The 18,766-nt window shown below is 38.5% G+C and overlaps 1 protein-coding gene across 3 annotated transcripts; it reads left to right on the top strand.

Annotated features, from left to right (window-relative positions):
- The first annotated feature begins 5,402 nt into the window (after positions 1 to 5,402).
- On the top strand, positions 5,403 to 16,574 carry kat2a (K(lysine) acetyltransferase 2A). Of its 3 annotated transcripts, none has more exons than XM_080906462.1 (19): positions 5,403 to 5,456; positions 5,775 to 6,062; positions 6,349 to 6,472; positions 6,577 to 6,722; positions 6,852 to 6,941; positions 8,193 to 8,374; positions 8,482 to 8,673; positions 8,842 to 8,948; positions 9,228 to 9,332; positions 9,642 to 9,778; positions 10,586 to 10,794; positions 10,905 to 11,031; positions 11,198 to 11,308; positions 11,392 to 11,535; positions 11,634 to 11,748; positions 11,864 to 11,900; positions 12,381 to 12,444; positions 13,492 to 13,576; positions 14,690 to 16,574. In XM_080906462.1, the coding sequence occupies exons 2-19, from the start codon at positions 5,835 to 5,837 to the stop codon at positions 14,881 to 14,883; spliced, it is 2,397 nt and encodes a 798-aa protein (XP_080762588.1). In that variant the 5' UTR covers positions 5,403 to 5,456; positions 5,775 to 5,834; the 3' UTR covers positions 14,884 to 16,574. The 3 variants fall into 3 exon arrangements, with proteins under 3 accessions (XP_080762588.1, XP_080762589.1, XP_080762587.1); XM_080906463.1 differs by lacking the exon at positions 5,403 to 5,456 and adding an exon at positions 5,461 to 5,599; XM_080906461.1 differs by lacking the exon at positions 5,403 to 5,456 and having other exon boundaries at positions 5,657 to 6,062.
- The last annotated feature ends 2,192 nt before the right edge of the window (positions 16,575 to 18,766 follow it).

Below are 18,766 nucleotides of genomic sequence, written 5' to 3'. Positions count from 1 at the left end.
ATTATTTTTTTATGTACCAAAAAGATTTTAGCAGGGTGATCAATTGCAGGATAGGAGTGATGGATTTATCAGACCATGCCCCATTGTACCTGGAAGTAGTGCTTGGATACGAAAGAAGAGTTACATCCTGGAGATTAAATACAAGTATTCTAAGCACGATGAAAGAACAAATTAGTCAAGATATAATAGATTATATAGCGGAAAATAATAATGAAGAAGTTTCCCCAAGTATTCTATGGGACGCCCTAAAAGCAGTGATAAGAGGAAAACTCATAGGTTACAGCGCTAATTTAAAAAAGAAGAGAAATGAGCATTTAAGAAAACTCCAGACACAACTACAATATCTTGAAGATGCCCATAAAATAAGCGCAGTTACAAACTTACAATTAGAAATACAAAAGAAGAAAAACGAAATCGATGAAATTTTTTCAAGTGAAATACAAAAAAATATGGTTTTTTTAAAACAAAGATACTATGAGGTAGGAGGCAAATCTGCTAAATTACTGGCTTATAAATTAAAAAAAACAACAATTAGAAAATACAATATATAAAATAAAGGACCCTCAAACAAATAACATTGTGTATAAACTTGAAGATATACAGTCAGCCTTCCTAAAATTCTACAAAGAACTATATACACAACCTAGAGTGGATATTAAAGATATGATATCTTTTTTAGATTCATTCGACTTACCAAAGTTGAATGAAAAACAGAATATAACCCTAATCAAGGACATATCTGAATTTGAAATTAAAAAAGCTATTACAAAATTGAAACCGAATAAATGCCCAGGCCCAGATGGATTCCCATCAGACTGGTATAAAGAAATGAAAGAAGTACTGATTCCTTTGATGAGAACATCATTCAACTATATTTTAAAGACGGGAGTAATTCCCCCATCTTGGAATGAGGCTTCTATCTCTATAATAGCTAAAGAAGGAAAGGACAGGCTTGACTGTGGAAATTACCGCCCCATTAGTGTTCTTAACCAGGACTTTAAGATATTTACATACATTCTTGCCAAAAGAATTGAAAATATTCTTGTTCAGATAATTAGTTTGGATCAGACTGGTTTTATTAAGCAGAGACAAACGCAAGATAATGTTCGCCGAACACTACACGTTATTGATTATGTTAGGAAAAATAAAATTCAGATGGTCCTTATGAGCTTAGATGCAGAAAAGGCCTTCGATCGGGTTAATTGGGAATTTTTATACAAAGTCATGGATAAATTCGGATTCCATCAATCGTTTATCAGGATTATACAAGCATTATATAAATCACCAAAGGCAAGAATCAAAGTTAACGGGGCGCTTTCAAATGTTTTTAACCTACAGAGAGGGACACGTCAGGGTTGTCCTCTAAGCCCCTCACTCTTTGCTCTCTTCATAGAGGCCCTGAGTCAAAGTGTAATACAAAGCAATACTATTACTGGAGTCAAGATTAGGGGTCGAGAGCATAAGATTTCCTTGTTTGCTGACGATATTTTGATTTATTTGACAAATCCAAACACTACTTTCCCCAAGCTATTGTCACTTCTGGAGATCTTTAGTTCAATATCAGGTTATAAACTAAATATATCGAAGACTCAGATATTAACTTTTAACTATGAGCCCAATTATGAAATTAAGGCTAAAGCCAATTTGAAATGGGAAACGGAGCAGATGAAGTATCTTGGAGTAAATATTACTAAAGATCTGTCTAAGATATACAATGCAAACTTTAATCCTTTAAGTTATAAAATAAATGAGGATATTAAAAGATGGAATTTATTACCATTTTTAAATTTTGAATCACGTATAGATACAGTTAAAATGAATATCTTGCCCAGGATGCTCTACCTATTCCAAACACTCCCTGTAGAAATAACTGACAAACAATTTCGGGAATGGGACAAAATAATCTCTAGGTTTATATGGCAGGGGAAAAAACCACGGATTAAGTACCAAACTATTCAGTTGGCTAAAGACAAAGGAGGGTTGGGGTTCCCATGTTTGAAAGACTATTATATTTCTGCTCAATTGAGGACATTAGTGTGTTGGTGTAATGTAGATTATCAAGCGAGATGGAAAGAACTAGAAACAGTGACCTTAAAAGATTCTCCAATTCAGGCAATTCTAGGGGATGTGACACTTATTAAAAAACAAATTCATCAAGGAAACCAATGGATTAACCTACCTTTAAAACTCTGGTTACAATTTCTTAATAAGAATGATTGGATTGAAGAGGTTAGGATTTTAAGATGGTGCGCTTTTGATAGTGATTTTTTACCTAATGAATTAGACGTAAGATATAAAACATGGTCTGGACAAGGTTTAACGGCATATTGTATGTTTTACGATAAGGGAATTCTTAGGGACTTCCAATCAATAAAAGATCAATACCAGTTAAGTAAAACGGACTTTTTTAGGTTCTTACAAATTAGGCATCATCTATATAATTTTATACCTAAGAGAACAGATCTTTTTTCTTTACCTGTTCTGAGTATATTTGTCAAGGCTTATCAGGCTGACACAGGCCTTAAGGTGATTTCAAGATTGTACAAGGGTATACAAGAGGTTAAGAAGTGGAATACTACCTACATCAAAAAAAAATGGGAAAATGAAACAAATATAGCAATATCAGATAACATTTGGTATGAGCAGTGCGCTTTTCAGTGGAGAATTTCTAGTTCTAATACATGGAGATGTTACGGTTGGAAGAGTATCTGTAGGTTTTTTATTACCCCTCCACAAAGTAAACATTATTTTAATCACTCTAATTGCTGGAGAAATTGTGGGGCCCAAGGAGTAAAACATTTTCATCTGTTCTGGTCTTGCCCAAGGATCAACATTTTTTGGGTATTGATCCACTCTGAGTTGCAGATTATTTTTGGTATGCAGCTTCCCTTTAATTGGGACGAACTTTTGTTTGGATATTTATACTCAGTAAATGTAGATAAAATGTCTAAGCAGTTGTATGGTATCCTGAGTTTGGCTGCCCGTAAAATTATTACCAAGAAATGGCTTAGTGTGAAAATTCCATCACTGGGTGATTGGCATGAGACTGTACATGGGATGTTTAAAATGGAAAGAATTACCTTCATTAAAAGACTCCAGTTTGATATATTTAGTGAAATTTGGGGTAAATGGAAACACTACATCCGGTTAAGGAGACCCGATCTTGTTTGAATCTCTGTAACTATATATGCCACATTTCTGAATCGTTATGTGTTTATATGTATATGTTAGTATGTATGAGATTACAAGTGAACACATATGTAAGTAGGTATGTGTATGTATGCTTAAGAATATGGGTGTGTGAGTGAATATGTGTGTGCGAGTACATACACACTAGAGGGTACACCCGTCTGTTTTTTCTTATTTTTATTTTTATTTTTTTTTATTATTTACGTCTGTTCTTGATTATATGTTTATTTTGGATTATTTGTGTTTATATAGGTTGTTTAATAAAAAGAGAATAACAAAAAAAAAAAAAAAAAAGAAACTGAACTGACTGTTAGTCAGTGGTGCTACTTTCAGTCTTTATGCAAATGTACCATTTATAAGGCTGGGGAAACCTGTAGTCAGCTGAAACTCAAGCTGTACTTTGCACTAAGAATACTGTGTCCAGATAAACAGAATGAGCTCTCTCTGGGATTTCATTACTGTGATGGTCTAAGGAGCTTGGAAAGAAAAGCGTCTGGATGTTTCACCTCTCATCTGAGAAGCTTCTTCAGTTCTAAGGGTCAAATGGCAGAGTCCCAGATTTAAACCCCGTGGGAGTTTCCCCCCAAGGAGAGAAAATGACCCCCTGATGATCCTCTACCTAATCACATGAGCCAAGGTGTGAAAACGGGTGTGGGTCCCAATCAGCCAGGGTTTCGGGTGAGCTCATTGTGAAACCTAGCCCCACCCTATCCTCTGACTTCCTGAGGTCAGATGGCCCAGGGTGTGAGTGGGCATTAAGGTGTCTGGGACGGGATCTCAAAACTGGATTATAGATGGCAGACAGTTGGTGTCGTAAACCACCACCTCTGTTCAAAGATGGTTGCTCACAGTGGACATAAATGGCTTCTTTCACTCCTCTTTCAAACCATTGAAAGAGTGACCTTTGTCCTTTAGATGCAGATGGAATGCTGAGTCTTGTCCTGTGGAGGTGGCTCTTCTATGTTGTGCTATGCGCTTATGAAGTGGCTGTTTGGTCTCTCCAATGTAGAGGTCTGGGCAGTCCTCGCTACACTGTACAGCATACACCACATTGTTAAGTTTGTGTTCTGGAGTTTTGTCTTTCGGGTGAACCAGTTTTTGTCTGAGTGTGTTGCTGGGTCTGAAATGCACAGGATGTCGTGCTTGGAGAAAACTCTCCTGAGTTTCTCTGATACACCCGCTACATAGGGGATGACAATGTTGTTGCGTCTGTCCTTATCCTCCCTCGCTGGTGTCTGATCTTCTTTTCTGTGCATCTTTGCTGACTTTATAAACGCCCAATTTGGATAACTGCATGTTTTAAGTGCTTCCTTTACATGTGTGTGTTCCATCTTTTTCCCTTCAGGCTTAGAGGGAACATGTTCTGCCCGGTGGTGTAGGGTCCTAATTACTCCAAGTTTGTGTTGCAGAGGGTGATGGGAGTCAAAGAGGAGGTACTGGTCCGTGTGTGTGGGCTTCCGGTAAACTTCGATGTTGAGGTTGCCACTCTCTTCAGTGTGCACAGCGCAGTCCAGGAAAGGCAAACAGTTATCCTTTTTGTTGTCCCTGGTGAACTTGATGTTTTTATCCACGACGTTAATGTGCACAGTGAAGGATTCCATCATCAAGACATGATGTATAAAAGCTACTTAAGGGGTCGTGTAATTTGATATTTTTGCCAAATATCCTTCCTGACACAACCCCAAGGGGGATTTGGATCTCTGGCTAGAACCTGTTTTTATTGTTATTATTTATTGTTAAATCACATTTTCACATTGTGTAAACTAACATGCATACACACTTGAGGTCAGTTGCTGTCTGTGGCAGCTGTTTTGCTGACATGCCTAAAAGAGGACATGTATAAAAAGGGATATTTAATCCTGAATTTGGATGTGTGGAGCTATTCAGTTTAATTATTCCTTAGTCAGAATGTCTTTAATCTTATCCTTTAACATTGTCCTATAGAAAAGGCCCAAAAGGAGCAGATTTTAGCTTTCTATAATAGTCCTGAAGGAATCCTAAAACTTTAAATTTACCTGATGGGGTTTAGTTGATAATGACACTATCGTTTAAACATTTATATTGGATATTTTTTCTAATACTTACTGTGGATTGTCATTTACTTCTGGGGTGCATACAGTGACATCTGGGGCTCCTTTTACGTAAAACAAAAATGTGAGAGCTGCAGATCCCACTATAACCAATAGAGGGTGAGCTGCTAGCTAAAGAGGGTTTAACAACACACGGCAGGAAGGTGAGCAAGGAAGACATGCAAGCGGAGATCTGTGGTAACATTTATGTTAACGCATTTAAAATATAAGGACATACAAATGACAAGATTCCTAACCTTACAGGCACTTAGTTAGCTATTTTTGCACGTGTTACACATGCAGAAGTGTAGCATATTAAAGGAAAAACCTAAACCATCACAGTGAGTTGATTCGTTTGATCTATGCTGTGGGCGGATTTAACTGGTCGGGGTCCGTTAAGGGGAGGGGCAATATAAATCAGTTGTCAATAAATCTGAAGAAGGCTATATCGGTTTTAATCGTAGACAGTACAAAATAACTTTGCTGCAATTCTAACAAATCCTACTTTGCCGACAGAACTTGAATGCAGCATATGAGCTAAACGGGAGCTGAGGAAGAAACTATAGCAGCGTGGATATGTCGGACCCGGCGGCGCAGGCCTTACAACCCCGGCTTCTTCAAGCCCAGTCTGCTGGGTCAGCGGGCTCCAGTACTACTACTACTGCAGGCTCAGGATCAGGGAACAGTGACCCGGTCAGACCAGGGCTCAGCCAGCAACAACGTGCAAGCCAGAAAAAAGCACAAGTCCGAGCTTTCCCACGGGCGAAGAAGCTTGAAAAACTTGGCGTATTCTCCGCATGCAAGGTAGCTAGCATAGCTAGCCAAAGTTCACCATAACAAAGCACTCTTCAGACAGTATTAGCATTACTGTGTATATTCAGGAACAAACATGTAGCACGTAACCTAACATACGTGTTGCAGTATCAGTTTTTAACTGTCAAGGCAGTCTTGTATTTGCTGTATTATTCACATTAAAGCCTCAAAAATGTATTTATTGTTAGGCTAACTGAACAGTCATTCATTTACGTACAAAAGCTACAGTTGTGTTATTGTGTAAATCGATGTGTATGGATTATTTGCGTATTTTCAGGCTAATGACACATGCAAGTGCAATGGATGGAAAAACCCAAACCCACCGTCGGCCACACGTATTGATCTGCAACAGCAAGCAGCCAGCCTAAGCGAGCCCTGCCGCAGCTGTGGACATGCTCTGGGTACAAACTAGCATCCACGTACTGCTCACCTTGGACATGCTGTAATAACGAACAAACGTGTATTCCAGTCATGCATTTACATTTTTTTTACACCTTAATTACAGCTAATCATGTGTCACATCTGGAGAACGTGTCTGAAGATGAGATTAACAGGCTGTTGGGGATGGTGGTTGATGTGGAGAACCTTTTTATGTCTGTACACAAAGAGGAAGACACTGACACCAAGCAGGTCTATTTCTACCTTTTTAAGGTATGGAAAAGGCATTCAAACATTAGTGTGATTGTGATACTGGTTCAGTTGAACTTAGAAGTTGATGTACATGACATTTTTTTAGCCCGATATAAACTTGTCTCGTTACTTCTTCACTCTTTCCTTCAGCTGCTGAGGAAATGCATCCTTCAGATGAGCCAGCCAGTCGTAGAAGGATCCCTCGGAAGTCCACCTTTTGAGAAGCCCAACATTGAGCAGGTAAATTTTAAGAAAATAGCTTCGGTGAATGTTTTGGTCTTAAGCAGTGTACTTACTGGTGAGCACAGACTTTAAATTAGGGCTGCTCGATTATGGCAAAAATGATAATCACGATTATTTTCACTGAAATTGAGATCACGATTATTTGACGATATTTATTTAACCCTTTAAGACCTACTATAGAACCAAGTCCACCAGAGCTTATATTATTTTTTTTTTACATGCTGTAGTGCCATTTGTGGGAGCATTTCAAGTTGCTATACATCAATACAACTGTTATAGCCCATATTTTAATAATATGTATGCATTAAGTGCATAGTAATTACATAAATTGCAAAAAAGTGCAATAAACTACAAAAAAAATTGAAAATCGCTTTTGTTTTGTTTACATATATTTCTACTTGGAGAAATTTAAGAGGCTTATCCCTCAAAACTTTAAATACAATAAAGTTGCAAAAAATAGTTTCCCACCACAGGAAATTTATTTTAAGTGTCTTCATAGTTTTATTTTGGAGATACAGCAATTTTTATATACTGCAGGAAAAACAAAAAACAATCCTATGATGCAAATTTGCAAAGAAAACAGCATGTGCATCATTTTACTGTGGGAAGTGTTACAAACAGCTGATAGGAACGGCAAAGCGTGTTTCTGGAATATTATGTTTTTGTTCCTGCAAGCGCTTTTTATGCAATTTTTGCAAAGCTATATGTGGAACGAAACCGTGACCGAGGACAAGCTGATGGTATGAGATGTAAGTACAACTCCTCCGGTTTCATATGCAAAACAAATTATTGCGCTAGCTTACACGGTTCAGGTTCTACAGGGATTTAAAAATAGTTACGCAAAACGGAGCGTGCTGCTCTGACCGGCTTTAAAGGGTTAACAATGACTTTAAAAAAATAATATAAAATAGTGTGCAACACCACTGAAGTTTGTTTTTTTTAAACTCTCTTTTCAACCAACGGCAGTCACTCTCCAAATAACTTCTGCTTAGCTTTCCGAGCTTCCCTCGGGTCCTCTTAATCAGCGGTCTCCAACCTTTTTTGCGCCACGGACCAGTTTATGCCCGACAATATTTTCACGGACCGGCCTTTAAGGTGTCGCGGATAAATGAGGGAGGGGCTAATAATCGGCTCAGTCATTTTTAATGATCGTTGAAAGCCCAGATCGTAATCGTGATTAAAATTCGATTAATTGAGCAGCCCTACTTTAAATCTTTAAATATTTTTGTCTTTCTTTTAATTTCACAGGGGGTTTTGAATTTTGTCCAGTATAAGTTCAGCCACCTTGCACCAAAGGAAAGACAGACAATGTTTGAACTGTCAAAGATGTTCCTTTTGTGCCTAAATTACTGGAAGCTTGAGACCCCTACGCAGTATCGTCAACGTACCCAGAAGGATGATGGGACAGCTTACAAAGTGGACTACACTAGGTGCGTTCATTTGATAGTAGGGAAAGCCGATGTGTACATTTACTTGTTTCTAAAGTGACTATTGTATGTCAGTCTGTGCAATAAGGCGTTTCTTCTTATGATCGCAGGTGGTTGTGCTATTGCCATGTTCCGCAAAGTAATGACAGCTTACCGCGCTATGAAACCACTCAGGTGTTTGGGCGCAACTTGCTCAAGTCCATTTTCACTGTCACCCGACGCCAACTCCTGGAGAAGTTTAGGGTGGAGAAGGATAAACTGCTACCAGAGAAACGTACACTTATCCTTACACATTTCCCCAAGTAAGGACAAGCTTTATTGAAACGGTGTATCCTTGTATTCAAGTTAAAAGGCAACCTGAAAAGCTGCAGAAAGATTATCAGTGTACTTGATGGTGCACTGGACACTGTTCACATTCATCTTGTGGGGATCACTTTATGGTTATTACATTTGTACATGTGTGTCTTCAGGTTCTTGTCCATGCTGGAGGAGGAAATCTATGGTGAGAATTCACCCATATGGGAGGCTGATTTCACCATGCCGGCCTCCGATGGCACACAGCTCGGACATCAGACAGGTGAGGCAGTCATAAAGTTGTACAGTTGAGCTTTTGCAATGTGTTTGGTCTATGTGTAAGGCATATGTTTAAAGGCAAATGAAGAGTGAATGTGGCAGTATGCTAGCAACCCAAGAAATCACAAGAAGGTTTTTGGTGTGGCACACAACGTTTCAATGACTGTGCATTTTTCTTGCGCAACCTATGGTTGCCCGGAAGGCTCTAGACCTGTGTGACTGAAGGCTTAGTTCCTGTTGTATAGTTTGTAAATATGTCAAGTCTTTTTGTCTGTCATTGCAGTGATCAGTCCGGCTTCAGTGTCTGGCTCTCCTGCTCTGTCCAAGTGTCTGAACAGCAGCTCTTCTGTCAGCAGCATGGATACTGGTGGAGCAGAACCAAAGACAGGTGTGTAAACCAACATTAAAACCACCTGCACAGGAGTCTAGAATGTCTAGTGCTTAGATGCTGTCAGTGGCCTCTGTGGATCAGACATGTTTTCAGCACTTCCTGTGGGTGCACAATTGGATGATATTTTGAAGGTGAACCAGCATGTCACTGGGTTTTACTATCGTGGCTAATCAATATATATTATTTTAAGATGTAGAGATTATTATTATTTTTTTTCCAATCAGACCTTCCTGTGTCATAGATCACTGTCGGCGAATGTTTATGCTTTTTATTGCTTTGATCTGAGAAATGTTGCGCTCATTTCAGGAGAAAAGCGCAAACTTCCCGAGACCTTGACCCTGGAGGATGCCAAGCGGATTCGTGTGATGGGAGATATACCAATGGAGCTGGTCAATGAAGTCATGATGACAATCACTGACCCTGCTGCTATGCTCGGACCAGAGGTCAGTTGGTTAAACTCCATTCTTTTAATGTTTGGTTAAGTTCATAACACCTGTGTCATGTCTAGGGATGGGTACCGGTATCACCGGTTCTGACATAAACGGTAGTAACCAGACCGAAAAGCAGCGCACATTTCGGTGCTTTTTTTCCCTGAGATGTCACACACTTTGAATTCTAGCCAATCATTTTACCTTTGCAAGCGTAGTAGGCGGGCCCAGGTACGTATGTTCTTTTAGAGCAAAGCTACAGATTAAAAATGCCCAAGGCGAAGTGGTCAAAAGTCTGGCTGTACTTCACAGCAAAATATGCAAACTCAGCAGCCTGCAACAATTGCTTTAAGCTAATACTGTAATACTGTGCAAAGGAGGTAACACCTCGAATCTGATGAAACACCTGGCGACGTATAGCGTTTTATTTTTTTTTTATTTTATTTTTTTTAAAAGCCGTTTTTTATTTATTATAAATATTATTATTCCGGCACCGTTTCAAAAGTACCGGTTTGGTACTGGTATCGGATAAAACCTAAACGATACCCATCCCTAGTTATGTCTAAGGAGACACCCTGGTCAATTTTCTGTGATCAAAATTTTAACTCACCAGGCAAGGTAACATTTTTAGCATGGAACAATTATGAATGAGTTCAGTCACATTTACTATGATGTGTCATAACAGCCTAAGTGGTGGTATTTAAAAAGCTTTGACTTAACACCAGGGTTATGTAAAGAAGTTGGTGTTGTTTTGGTACAATTTTAAAGACATTTAATACTGATGTTGTTTTTTGTTTTTTTTGTTATGTTTAATATTGCTAGACTAATCTGCTGACACCAAATGCTGCCCGTGATGAGACTGCAAGGCTGGAGGAGAGACGTGGTATCATAGAGTTTCATGTCATTGGAAACTCACTTTCCCAGAAATCAAACAAGAAGATCCTGATGTGGCTGGTTGGCCTACAGAATGTCTTTTCACATCAGTTGCCTCGTATGCCCAAAGAGTACATAACACGACTGGTGTTTGACCCGTAAGTCTAACGTTCTTTCCACATGTTGTGCCACTTGAGGCCCACACATGTTTGACATCTCCGTCTTTTTTATTATTTGTTTTTTTTTTTGTTTTTTGTTTTTTTAATAGGAAACACAAGACCCTAGCCCTTATCAAAGATGGCCGCGTCATTGGAGGCATCTGTTTTAGGATGTTTCCCACTCAGGGCTTCACAGAGATCGTCTTTTGTGCCGTCACATCCAATGAGCAAGTTAAGGTATATAATAAGGGGTTAAATTTATACTCAGTTTTCAGTTCGGAAAAACCAGCTTACCTACACGTACCTATAGCAAAATAAACATGAATACGATTATGAGCAGTATTGCTGAATATTGTTGGAATTTCTTTTATAAATACGGTGCTTTTTCTCGGGTCTCTTTAAGGGCTATGGTACCCACCTGATGAACCACCTTAAGGAGTACCACATCAAACACAATATCCTCTATTTCCTCACCTATGCTGATGAGTATGCCATTGGCTACTTCAAGAAGCAGGTACTGCAGGCGTGACTTGTGCATTAACTTTCCCTCTCTCATTTTTGTCTTTCTATTAATTTTTTTTCTTTTTCCCTCCGCAGGGCTTTTCCAAAGACATCAAAGTGCCGAAGAGTCGATACCTTGGATACATCAAAGACTACGAGGGAGCGACCCTCATGGAGTGCGAACTGAACCCTAGAATCCCTTATACCGAGCTTTCTCATATCATTAAAAGACAGAAGGAGGTACGTCAGAAGTTCTCATTAAAGCAAACCTTGTTTTTCTTCATTTTTGTGAACATGTCAGTGTGTTTCTTATGAGATAAATTTGAAAATGTCAATAGATTATTAAGAAACTGATTGAGAGGAAACAAAGCCAGATCAGAAAGGTTTACCCGGGTCTCACCTGCTTCAAAGAGGGAGTACGACAGATCCCAGTGGAGAGCATTCCAGGCATAAGTGAGTGTTTGTTTTTGTGTTTGTGTCTGAAAATATATATAATAAAATGCTTATTAATGTTTTACTTACAAGTACTTTTATACATATTTTTTTATTTTTTTGTCTTTCTATTCAGGAGAGACAGGCTGGAAACCCAGTAACAAGGACAAAGGGTAAACTCTTTGGATATATTTTTAAATGATGTTGCTTTGGACTGTGACCTCCCCTGCAGGGACACTTTCATTGAACAGATTAAGATTTAGAAATGACTGAGTAGTGAAGAAAACAAACAAAAAAAATGTATAATAAGAAATACCTACTGAAATATACAATTTATCGAAGTTGTTATGATTTTGGTATTAATGCTAAGATGCCACTATTGTTGGTGTTCAGAAATGTATTCACCTAACTTTAGCTTTTTGTTGTGTCTTTAAGTCTACAGGTCCTTTAACCTTCTCAGGTTCAAATTACACTTTTTGTTGCTAATGCACAACCAAGTCCTGCAGTGGTACTTCTGAGTAAAAAAAAACCCTCATAAAATATGTATGTGGGGTAATCAGGTTGTTAGTTTTTAACTGTTGCAAATCAGCAACGCCTGCCTTGAGACGGCTAAGTGTAGTCAAAGGTTTACTTATCATTTATATCTTTCATAGGAAAGAGGTGAAGGATCCTGATGTGCTATACAACATGCTGAAGAACCTTCTCGCCCAGATAAAGGTGAGGATCACCAGAGGCCTGTATTCGGAAGCAGTATTTGGGGCTTAACTTCAGGGTTAACCATAGATTTTTGCTGTTATGAGGGTTAACTCTTTTACCAGGGTACATCATGGTGCTAAGAAGTTCCCATAAAAAGCGTCATCCGTGAGAGGTGAAATGCCTTTAAAACAAAACAAAAGTCCAGTTGTATTTGTTTATTTTCAAGCTCTCATGGCTACCATGACCTGGATGAGTGAGAACCTACACAGACAAATCAACCTACACAGTCATAACAAATTGACTGTTATGACTGCATAACAGTCAATTTGCATTGACTAACAATGGACCGTGAGTTCAGTTTCACGATCTCGAGTATTAATATTGTCATGACTATTGATCTATTTCCATGGCTACCATATTCACGAAGAGTTTGGGAATGGCCGCTGTCACAGTATTGTAAAGCCTGGATTATACTCTATTGCAGAGATGGACAGCTGGAGACCCGACGGCTGAATACTCATTTCTGTTATACTTCAGCTGCCTGGGCATATGTGTAGTTTGTGCACTGTAATGTAATTCTACACAGACAAGTCTGCCCAGTCACAAAACAACAAACAGGCACATGGACATTCACGTATGTCCTCAGGCTTAATGTCCGATGACGAAATTTAGGTCACAGTCTGCCCAAGCGGAGTCATGGATGCTGAAAACATGAAAACCGCTTTAGATGGTGAAATATGTACTCAAAGGCCCCCTCCTCAGTTCAGAACAGGTCACTGCCTTTTCATATAATTGACCTCCTTGACTCTCCACTCAGTCACACACCATTGCTTTGGATGCATCACTTGTGTGGACTTCAGTCAGTATTTTTTCAATATTTGTAACATAAGCTGCTCTGCTGCCAGCAGATTTGCATGTTTGTCATTGGACACTTAAGGAAAAGAGATTCTTGGCATGTTGAACTTGCTTTCAGGTACAAGCCCCAGCTAACACCTGAGTGGAGCACACACAAGGATACACCCAGACTAACAAGACCTGAGACTAACTAAAACTTTGTCACCTCTGCAGACTCATCCTGATGCTTGGCCCTTTATGGAACCAGTGAAGAAATCTGAAGCTCCGGATTACTACGAAATCATCCGTTTTCCTATTGGTGAGTAAGCCTCGCTTAGATAATATGACCCCCCACCCCCCAGCAATAGTTTGCAAATCTCTTAAAACCTGCATTTTACAATACAATACACAGTTCAAAGTAAAAACATAAGAAATTAAAACCTAGCAAATCTGTCACTTTAAGAAAAAAAAGGTTTTCAACCTGATGGCAGCAACATATCTTTTAAAAAAGGTGGTACAGGGACTATATGTTTCCCACTGTGTAGCATCCTCTCTTTTATCAAAAGTCTGTAAACACCTGGGAGCTGAAGACAATAGCTAATGGACTTTCAGGGGGAGCAGTGTTGAGCCCGTTCTTGTCTGATATAGGATTCTAGCGGCTCAACCGTCCAGGGTCGTCTTTGTTGTATTACTGGTTTCATGATATGCCAATTTTTTTTTTTTTTTTTTTAATTGGTCTGGACTGCAGGCAGGCCAGTTTAACTCCTGGATTCTTCTACTACCAAGTCTTCTTATTGTAATAGATGCAATAGGCAACTTAACATTGTCTTGCTGAAAAATGGGTGGCCTTCCCCAAAAAAGCTACCTTGATAGAAGCTGCTGCTGTTTTTTTTTTTTTTTGATAGTTTTTTTTTTTTTTTTTTTTTTTTAATGCCCAATCATGTTACTGATATGTTGTGGATTAACCTATTTTGTTGTAAAATGTTCTTCCCAACTGTCTTGACGCATGCTCAATCATCCAGGTAAGTAAATCACAAAAGTTGATTCTGTTCATCTAGATGTAGCGTTTTCAGTGGGAGAAATATTTTGTCTCTCATCCAAGTGACTTCCTCAGACTGAAGAAAATGCTATGACCAGACAAACACAATCAACTTTTTGGGGTTCCTCCCAGCTGTTCCCTTTGAATCCAGTTTACTTTTCCAGTTGCTTGTGCCTATGTTCCACCTTGTTTTTGAGATGTGTTACTGCCATCAAAATGGTTTCTGTGATAATATAGATAATATATGGGTTTGAGATTTTCACATCATTGCATTTCATTTTTGTTTACATTTTACTTCCCAGTGTTTTTGGAATTGGGGTTATTGTTTGTGGTATTTAAGCCATTACTTTTTAATTTATGCAGATTTTCTTTGTCCTTGTTTTGCCCTCACAGACCTAAAGACTATGACAGAAAGACTCAAGAACAGATACTATGTGACCAAGAAACTTTTTATTGCCGACCTACAGCGAATCATCACCAACTGTCGCGAGTACAACCCCCCAGACAGCGAGTACTGCAAGTGTGCCAACACCTTAGAAAAATTTTTCTACTTCAAATTAAAAGACGGAGGTCTGATTGAGAAATGAAGCCTGCCTCAGAACTATTTCGACTGACAAGGAGTTACTTTCACAGCGGCCAAACGCCGAGATAGAGAAGATTTTTAGCTATTGTCATATCTTGGTTAAGAAAAGGTTATTTTCAAGGGGAAAAAAAAGAATTGCTGAAAAATTGTTGGACTTGCATCACAGCCAGTTGAATACTACAAGTTTCAAAATGTGATCCAGTTAAACTTACCTGATGACGTCTTCTTTCAGTACTCGCAGTGGGTGAATTATCTGCTAATACGTGTTTCAATGAGTGTACCAAAGTTACAGGTCCAAGTAATAATGCGACTTTCCACCATTCTTTGTAGAGTGACAGATTCAGCTTTGTTGCATTTTACAGGAGCCAGTGTTTAAGTAGTAAAGAGTTCATTAAAAAAACAACAAAAACTGGACCTTGGGACCTAAAGCCACGTTGCCTTCCATTACTGAGACACTTGAGCATCCCAGCCATTTTCATAGGAATGAATATAAAAGCTCTAAGGGGCAAAGTGCTTAGAGCACTTGAAAAATGGGAAGTACTTTGCTAAGTAGTACTGAAACAATTGAATTAGTCATTTGTTTAAAAAAAAAGAAGAAAAAAAAAAGAGTAAAATTGTTACTCTCACGTGAAGTGCAAATTCTGAATGTTTGCAAGTGAGGACTTTTTTTTTTTTTTTTTTGCTTTCTCTTTTAATATTTACCATCTATTGATTTTGATTTTTTTTTTTCCTAAATGTTTGACTGTTGGTCATGATAAAAGAAAATTGTCATTTGGATAAATGACTAATTATGAGAACAGCACTGCAGATGAAAATAACTGCTGGTTGCAGCTCTACTGTTAAGACAAATTGAGGCACTCCGTGATGGACTGGGCATAAAATACTTCCAGCACTTGTGTGATGAAGAAAATAAGTAAGTCAAAAGTTACCTTAATAGAAACGTTTTCATGCTAATATAATACTTATTTATACATAAAATATAAAACATAATGTTTATGCAGCATTCCAAACGATTTTGATGAGGTCACAGTTAGTATAGCTTCTTTTGCAGGTGTTTACTGTACGTGTTTGAACTGATTTGTCCTGTAGGACTGTCACTTCCACATAGGGAGTGCTTTGTGTGTAGCCTCACTTTTGTGGTGGTTCCATGTTTACTGGTTAGTTTTTGTTGCAAACACAAAAAACAGGGGAGGCAGACGTTAATCAGCAGTCCTGTATAGATTATGACTTGGAAAGAGAACATGACTTGGTTTATTTTATCACACTGTTCGCAAGCTGTGGAAGGTGTTAATGCATGGCTACAGTTTACAATGTGCATTAAAAAAACAAAACAAAACCTTCAGGCACAGTTGCAGGGTTTAAGTGTTTTTTTTTTTTTGTTTTTTTTTTTGTTGTTTTTTTTTCCTTTTAAACTTTTCATCAACATCGTATGTTTGCGTGTGTGTGAATGTCTGTTTTGTTTTGTACTTGAATCATGACAAGCTTTGAATTGTTGGAGTGATGTCAGTGTTTCGTTATTCAGGGTTGTCAGTTATGTAGTTCATCCTCAGACTACCAATGTTGCATTTCAGACTTTCTTAAAAGGTGTCTGAGTGAACCTTCCAGCTGTTTGAGGATGGCTACTGTTGAGTTATGGTTTAAATACCGTTTACTGTAACTGTAAAACTGTTCACGACAATAAAGTTGTTGGGGTTGTTTTGTTTTTGGTTTTTTTGGTAAATAATTCTTTTCATGGTCACTTGGCTAAATAAAGAAGGTCACCAACAAACACTTTTAATCTGAGGCAGAAATATTAGTAAAATCATAAAAGGCTTTTTAGAGGACAGTGAATATTATAACCTAATAACACTAGTTAAGGCCACGTAGTGTGTAATGGTTGATTTCATCAGTGAACTTTATGATCCGCTCAAATGTAAAAAATTGCGTGCATATAACTAAATAAGTGACTGTTATCTATAATGCGTCTTTAGGCTCTCTTGTATGATTGTGTATAATAGGCTTTAGAGTTCTGTTTCCTGATGCAATGAAAACAAGACGGGTGTATCAAGGGCGTGGTGCATGCAAAAACTGATTAAAATCTACAACACCCTAAGGTTTACACAGTACTAAGATATATTTAGGGTAACTTTTCAGTTGGCCTGACACTTTCAACTGAAGGTTTTATCAGGAAAAATATTTATTTTCTTCAAAAATACTTGAGGCTTGTAAAGGCTAGTGGATCATTAACAGTGCTACCTAAACCAGTTAGATAAAATAAAGAAATTAGTCATCTCAGGCAAAAGTCCAGCTCCTCAGGGTAAGGAGGTGGTGTTTTTCAGTTGTGGTTTGTTTCTTGTCAAAGAATGCAAATTCTTAAAGGCGTTTTGGTAAAATCTAATGTGAAAAACAATGAATTATGAAATTTGAATTATTTATGGACACACCAAAAACAATATATTACTTCAATGTAGATGTAATGGTATACTTTACTTCTTTTCATGGTATTTTTCATTGATTTCTATTAGTTATAAAGAACATAAAATCCCTGCACAGTTAACTGCAAAATGTCTTGCTGCTGTATTATGTAAGGCTTGTAAAACAACTGCTTTATTGTCAATGACATTTAGGCTTTGTCACTGCATTTGAGTTGTGATTTGTTGTTCCTCCAGAGCCTCCCTCAGTTGGCCCATTCTGCACAGAGCTTTTGATTTCGTTTCTCTGTATCACACAACGCGTCCACTCCCGTTGAAAACTTCATTAAACCAGAAAATGCATGTGATATCCCATTGTGTGAATCAAAGCACTCCTTACTGTTGATATTTTGTGCTGTGACTCACATAGTGGATAGGTAATGGAAATTACCAAAGGATTTATTAGAACTTGCATATTGTTTACACAGTGCTGTAAAAAAGTAGTAAAAATTCCTACTTCGAATCAGCTGGGATTTTTTGTACATTAACTTTAGTTTATCCTTTTGCAACTTTCACAAACTTGCCTGCATACAGGGAGTGCAGAATTATTAGGCAAATGAGTATTTTGTCCACATCATCCTCTTCATGCATGTTGTCTTACTCCAAGCTGTATAGGCTCGAAAGCCTACTACCAATTAAGCATATTAGGTGATGTGCATCTCTGTAATGAGAAGGGGTGTGGTCTAATGACATCAACACCCTATATCAGATGTGCATAATTATTAGGCAACGTCCTTTCCTTTGGCAAAATGGGTCAAAAGAAGGACTTGACAGGCTCAGAAAAGTCAAAAATAGTGAGATATCTTGCAGAGGGATGCAGCAGTCTCAAAATTGCAAAGCTTCTGAAGCGTGATCATTGACCAATCAAGCATTTCATTCAAAATAGTCAACAGGGTCGCAAGAAGCGTGTGGAAAAACCAAGGCGCAAAATAACTGCCCATGAACTGAGAAAAGTCAAGCGTGCAGCTGCCAAGATGCCACTTGCCACCAGTTTGGCCATATTTCAGAGCTGCAACATCACTGGAGTGCCCAAAAGCACAAGGTGTGCAATACTCAGAGACATGGCCAAGGTAAGAAAGGCTGAAAGACGACCACCACTGAACAAGACACACAAGCTGAAACGTCAAGACTGGGCCAAGAAATATCTCGAGACTGATTTTTCTAAGGTTTTATGGACTGATGAAATGAGAGTGAGTCTTGATGGGCCAGATGGATGGGCCCGTGGCTGGATTGGTAAAGGGCAGAGAGCTCCAGTCCGACTCAGACGCCAGCAAGGTGGAGGTGGAGTACTGGTTTGGGCTGGTATCATCAAAGATGAGCTTGTGGGGCCTTTTCGGGTTGAGGATGGAGTCAAGCTCAACTCCCAGTCCTACTGCCAGTTTCTGGAAGACACCTTCTTCAAGCAGTGGTACAGGAAGAAGTCTGCATCCTTCAAGA

This window comes from Rhamphochromis sp. 'chilingali', assembly GCF_963969265.1.
Source record: "Rhamphochromis sp. 'chilingali' genome assembly, chromosome: 15".
NCBI classification, from domain to species: domain Eukaryota; kingdom Metazoa; phylum Chordata; class Actinopteri; order Cichliformes; family Cichlidae; genus Rhamphochromis; species Rhamphochromis sp. 'chilingali'.
This window is presented reverse-complemented; position numbering and strand designations above follow the sequence as displayed.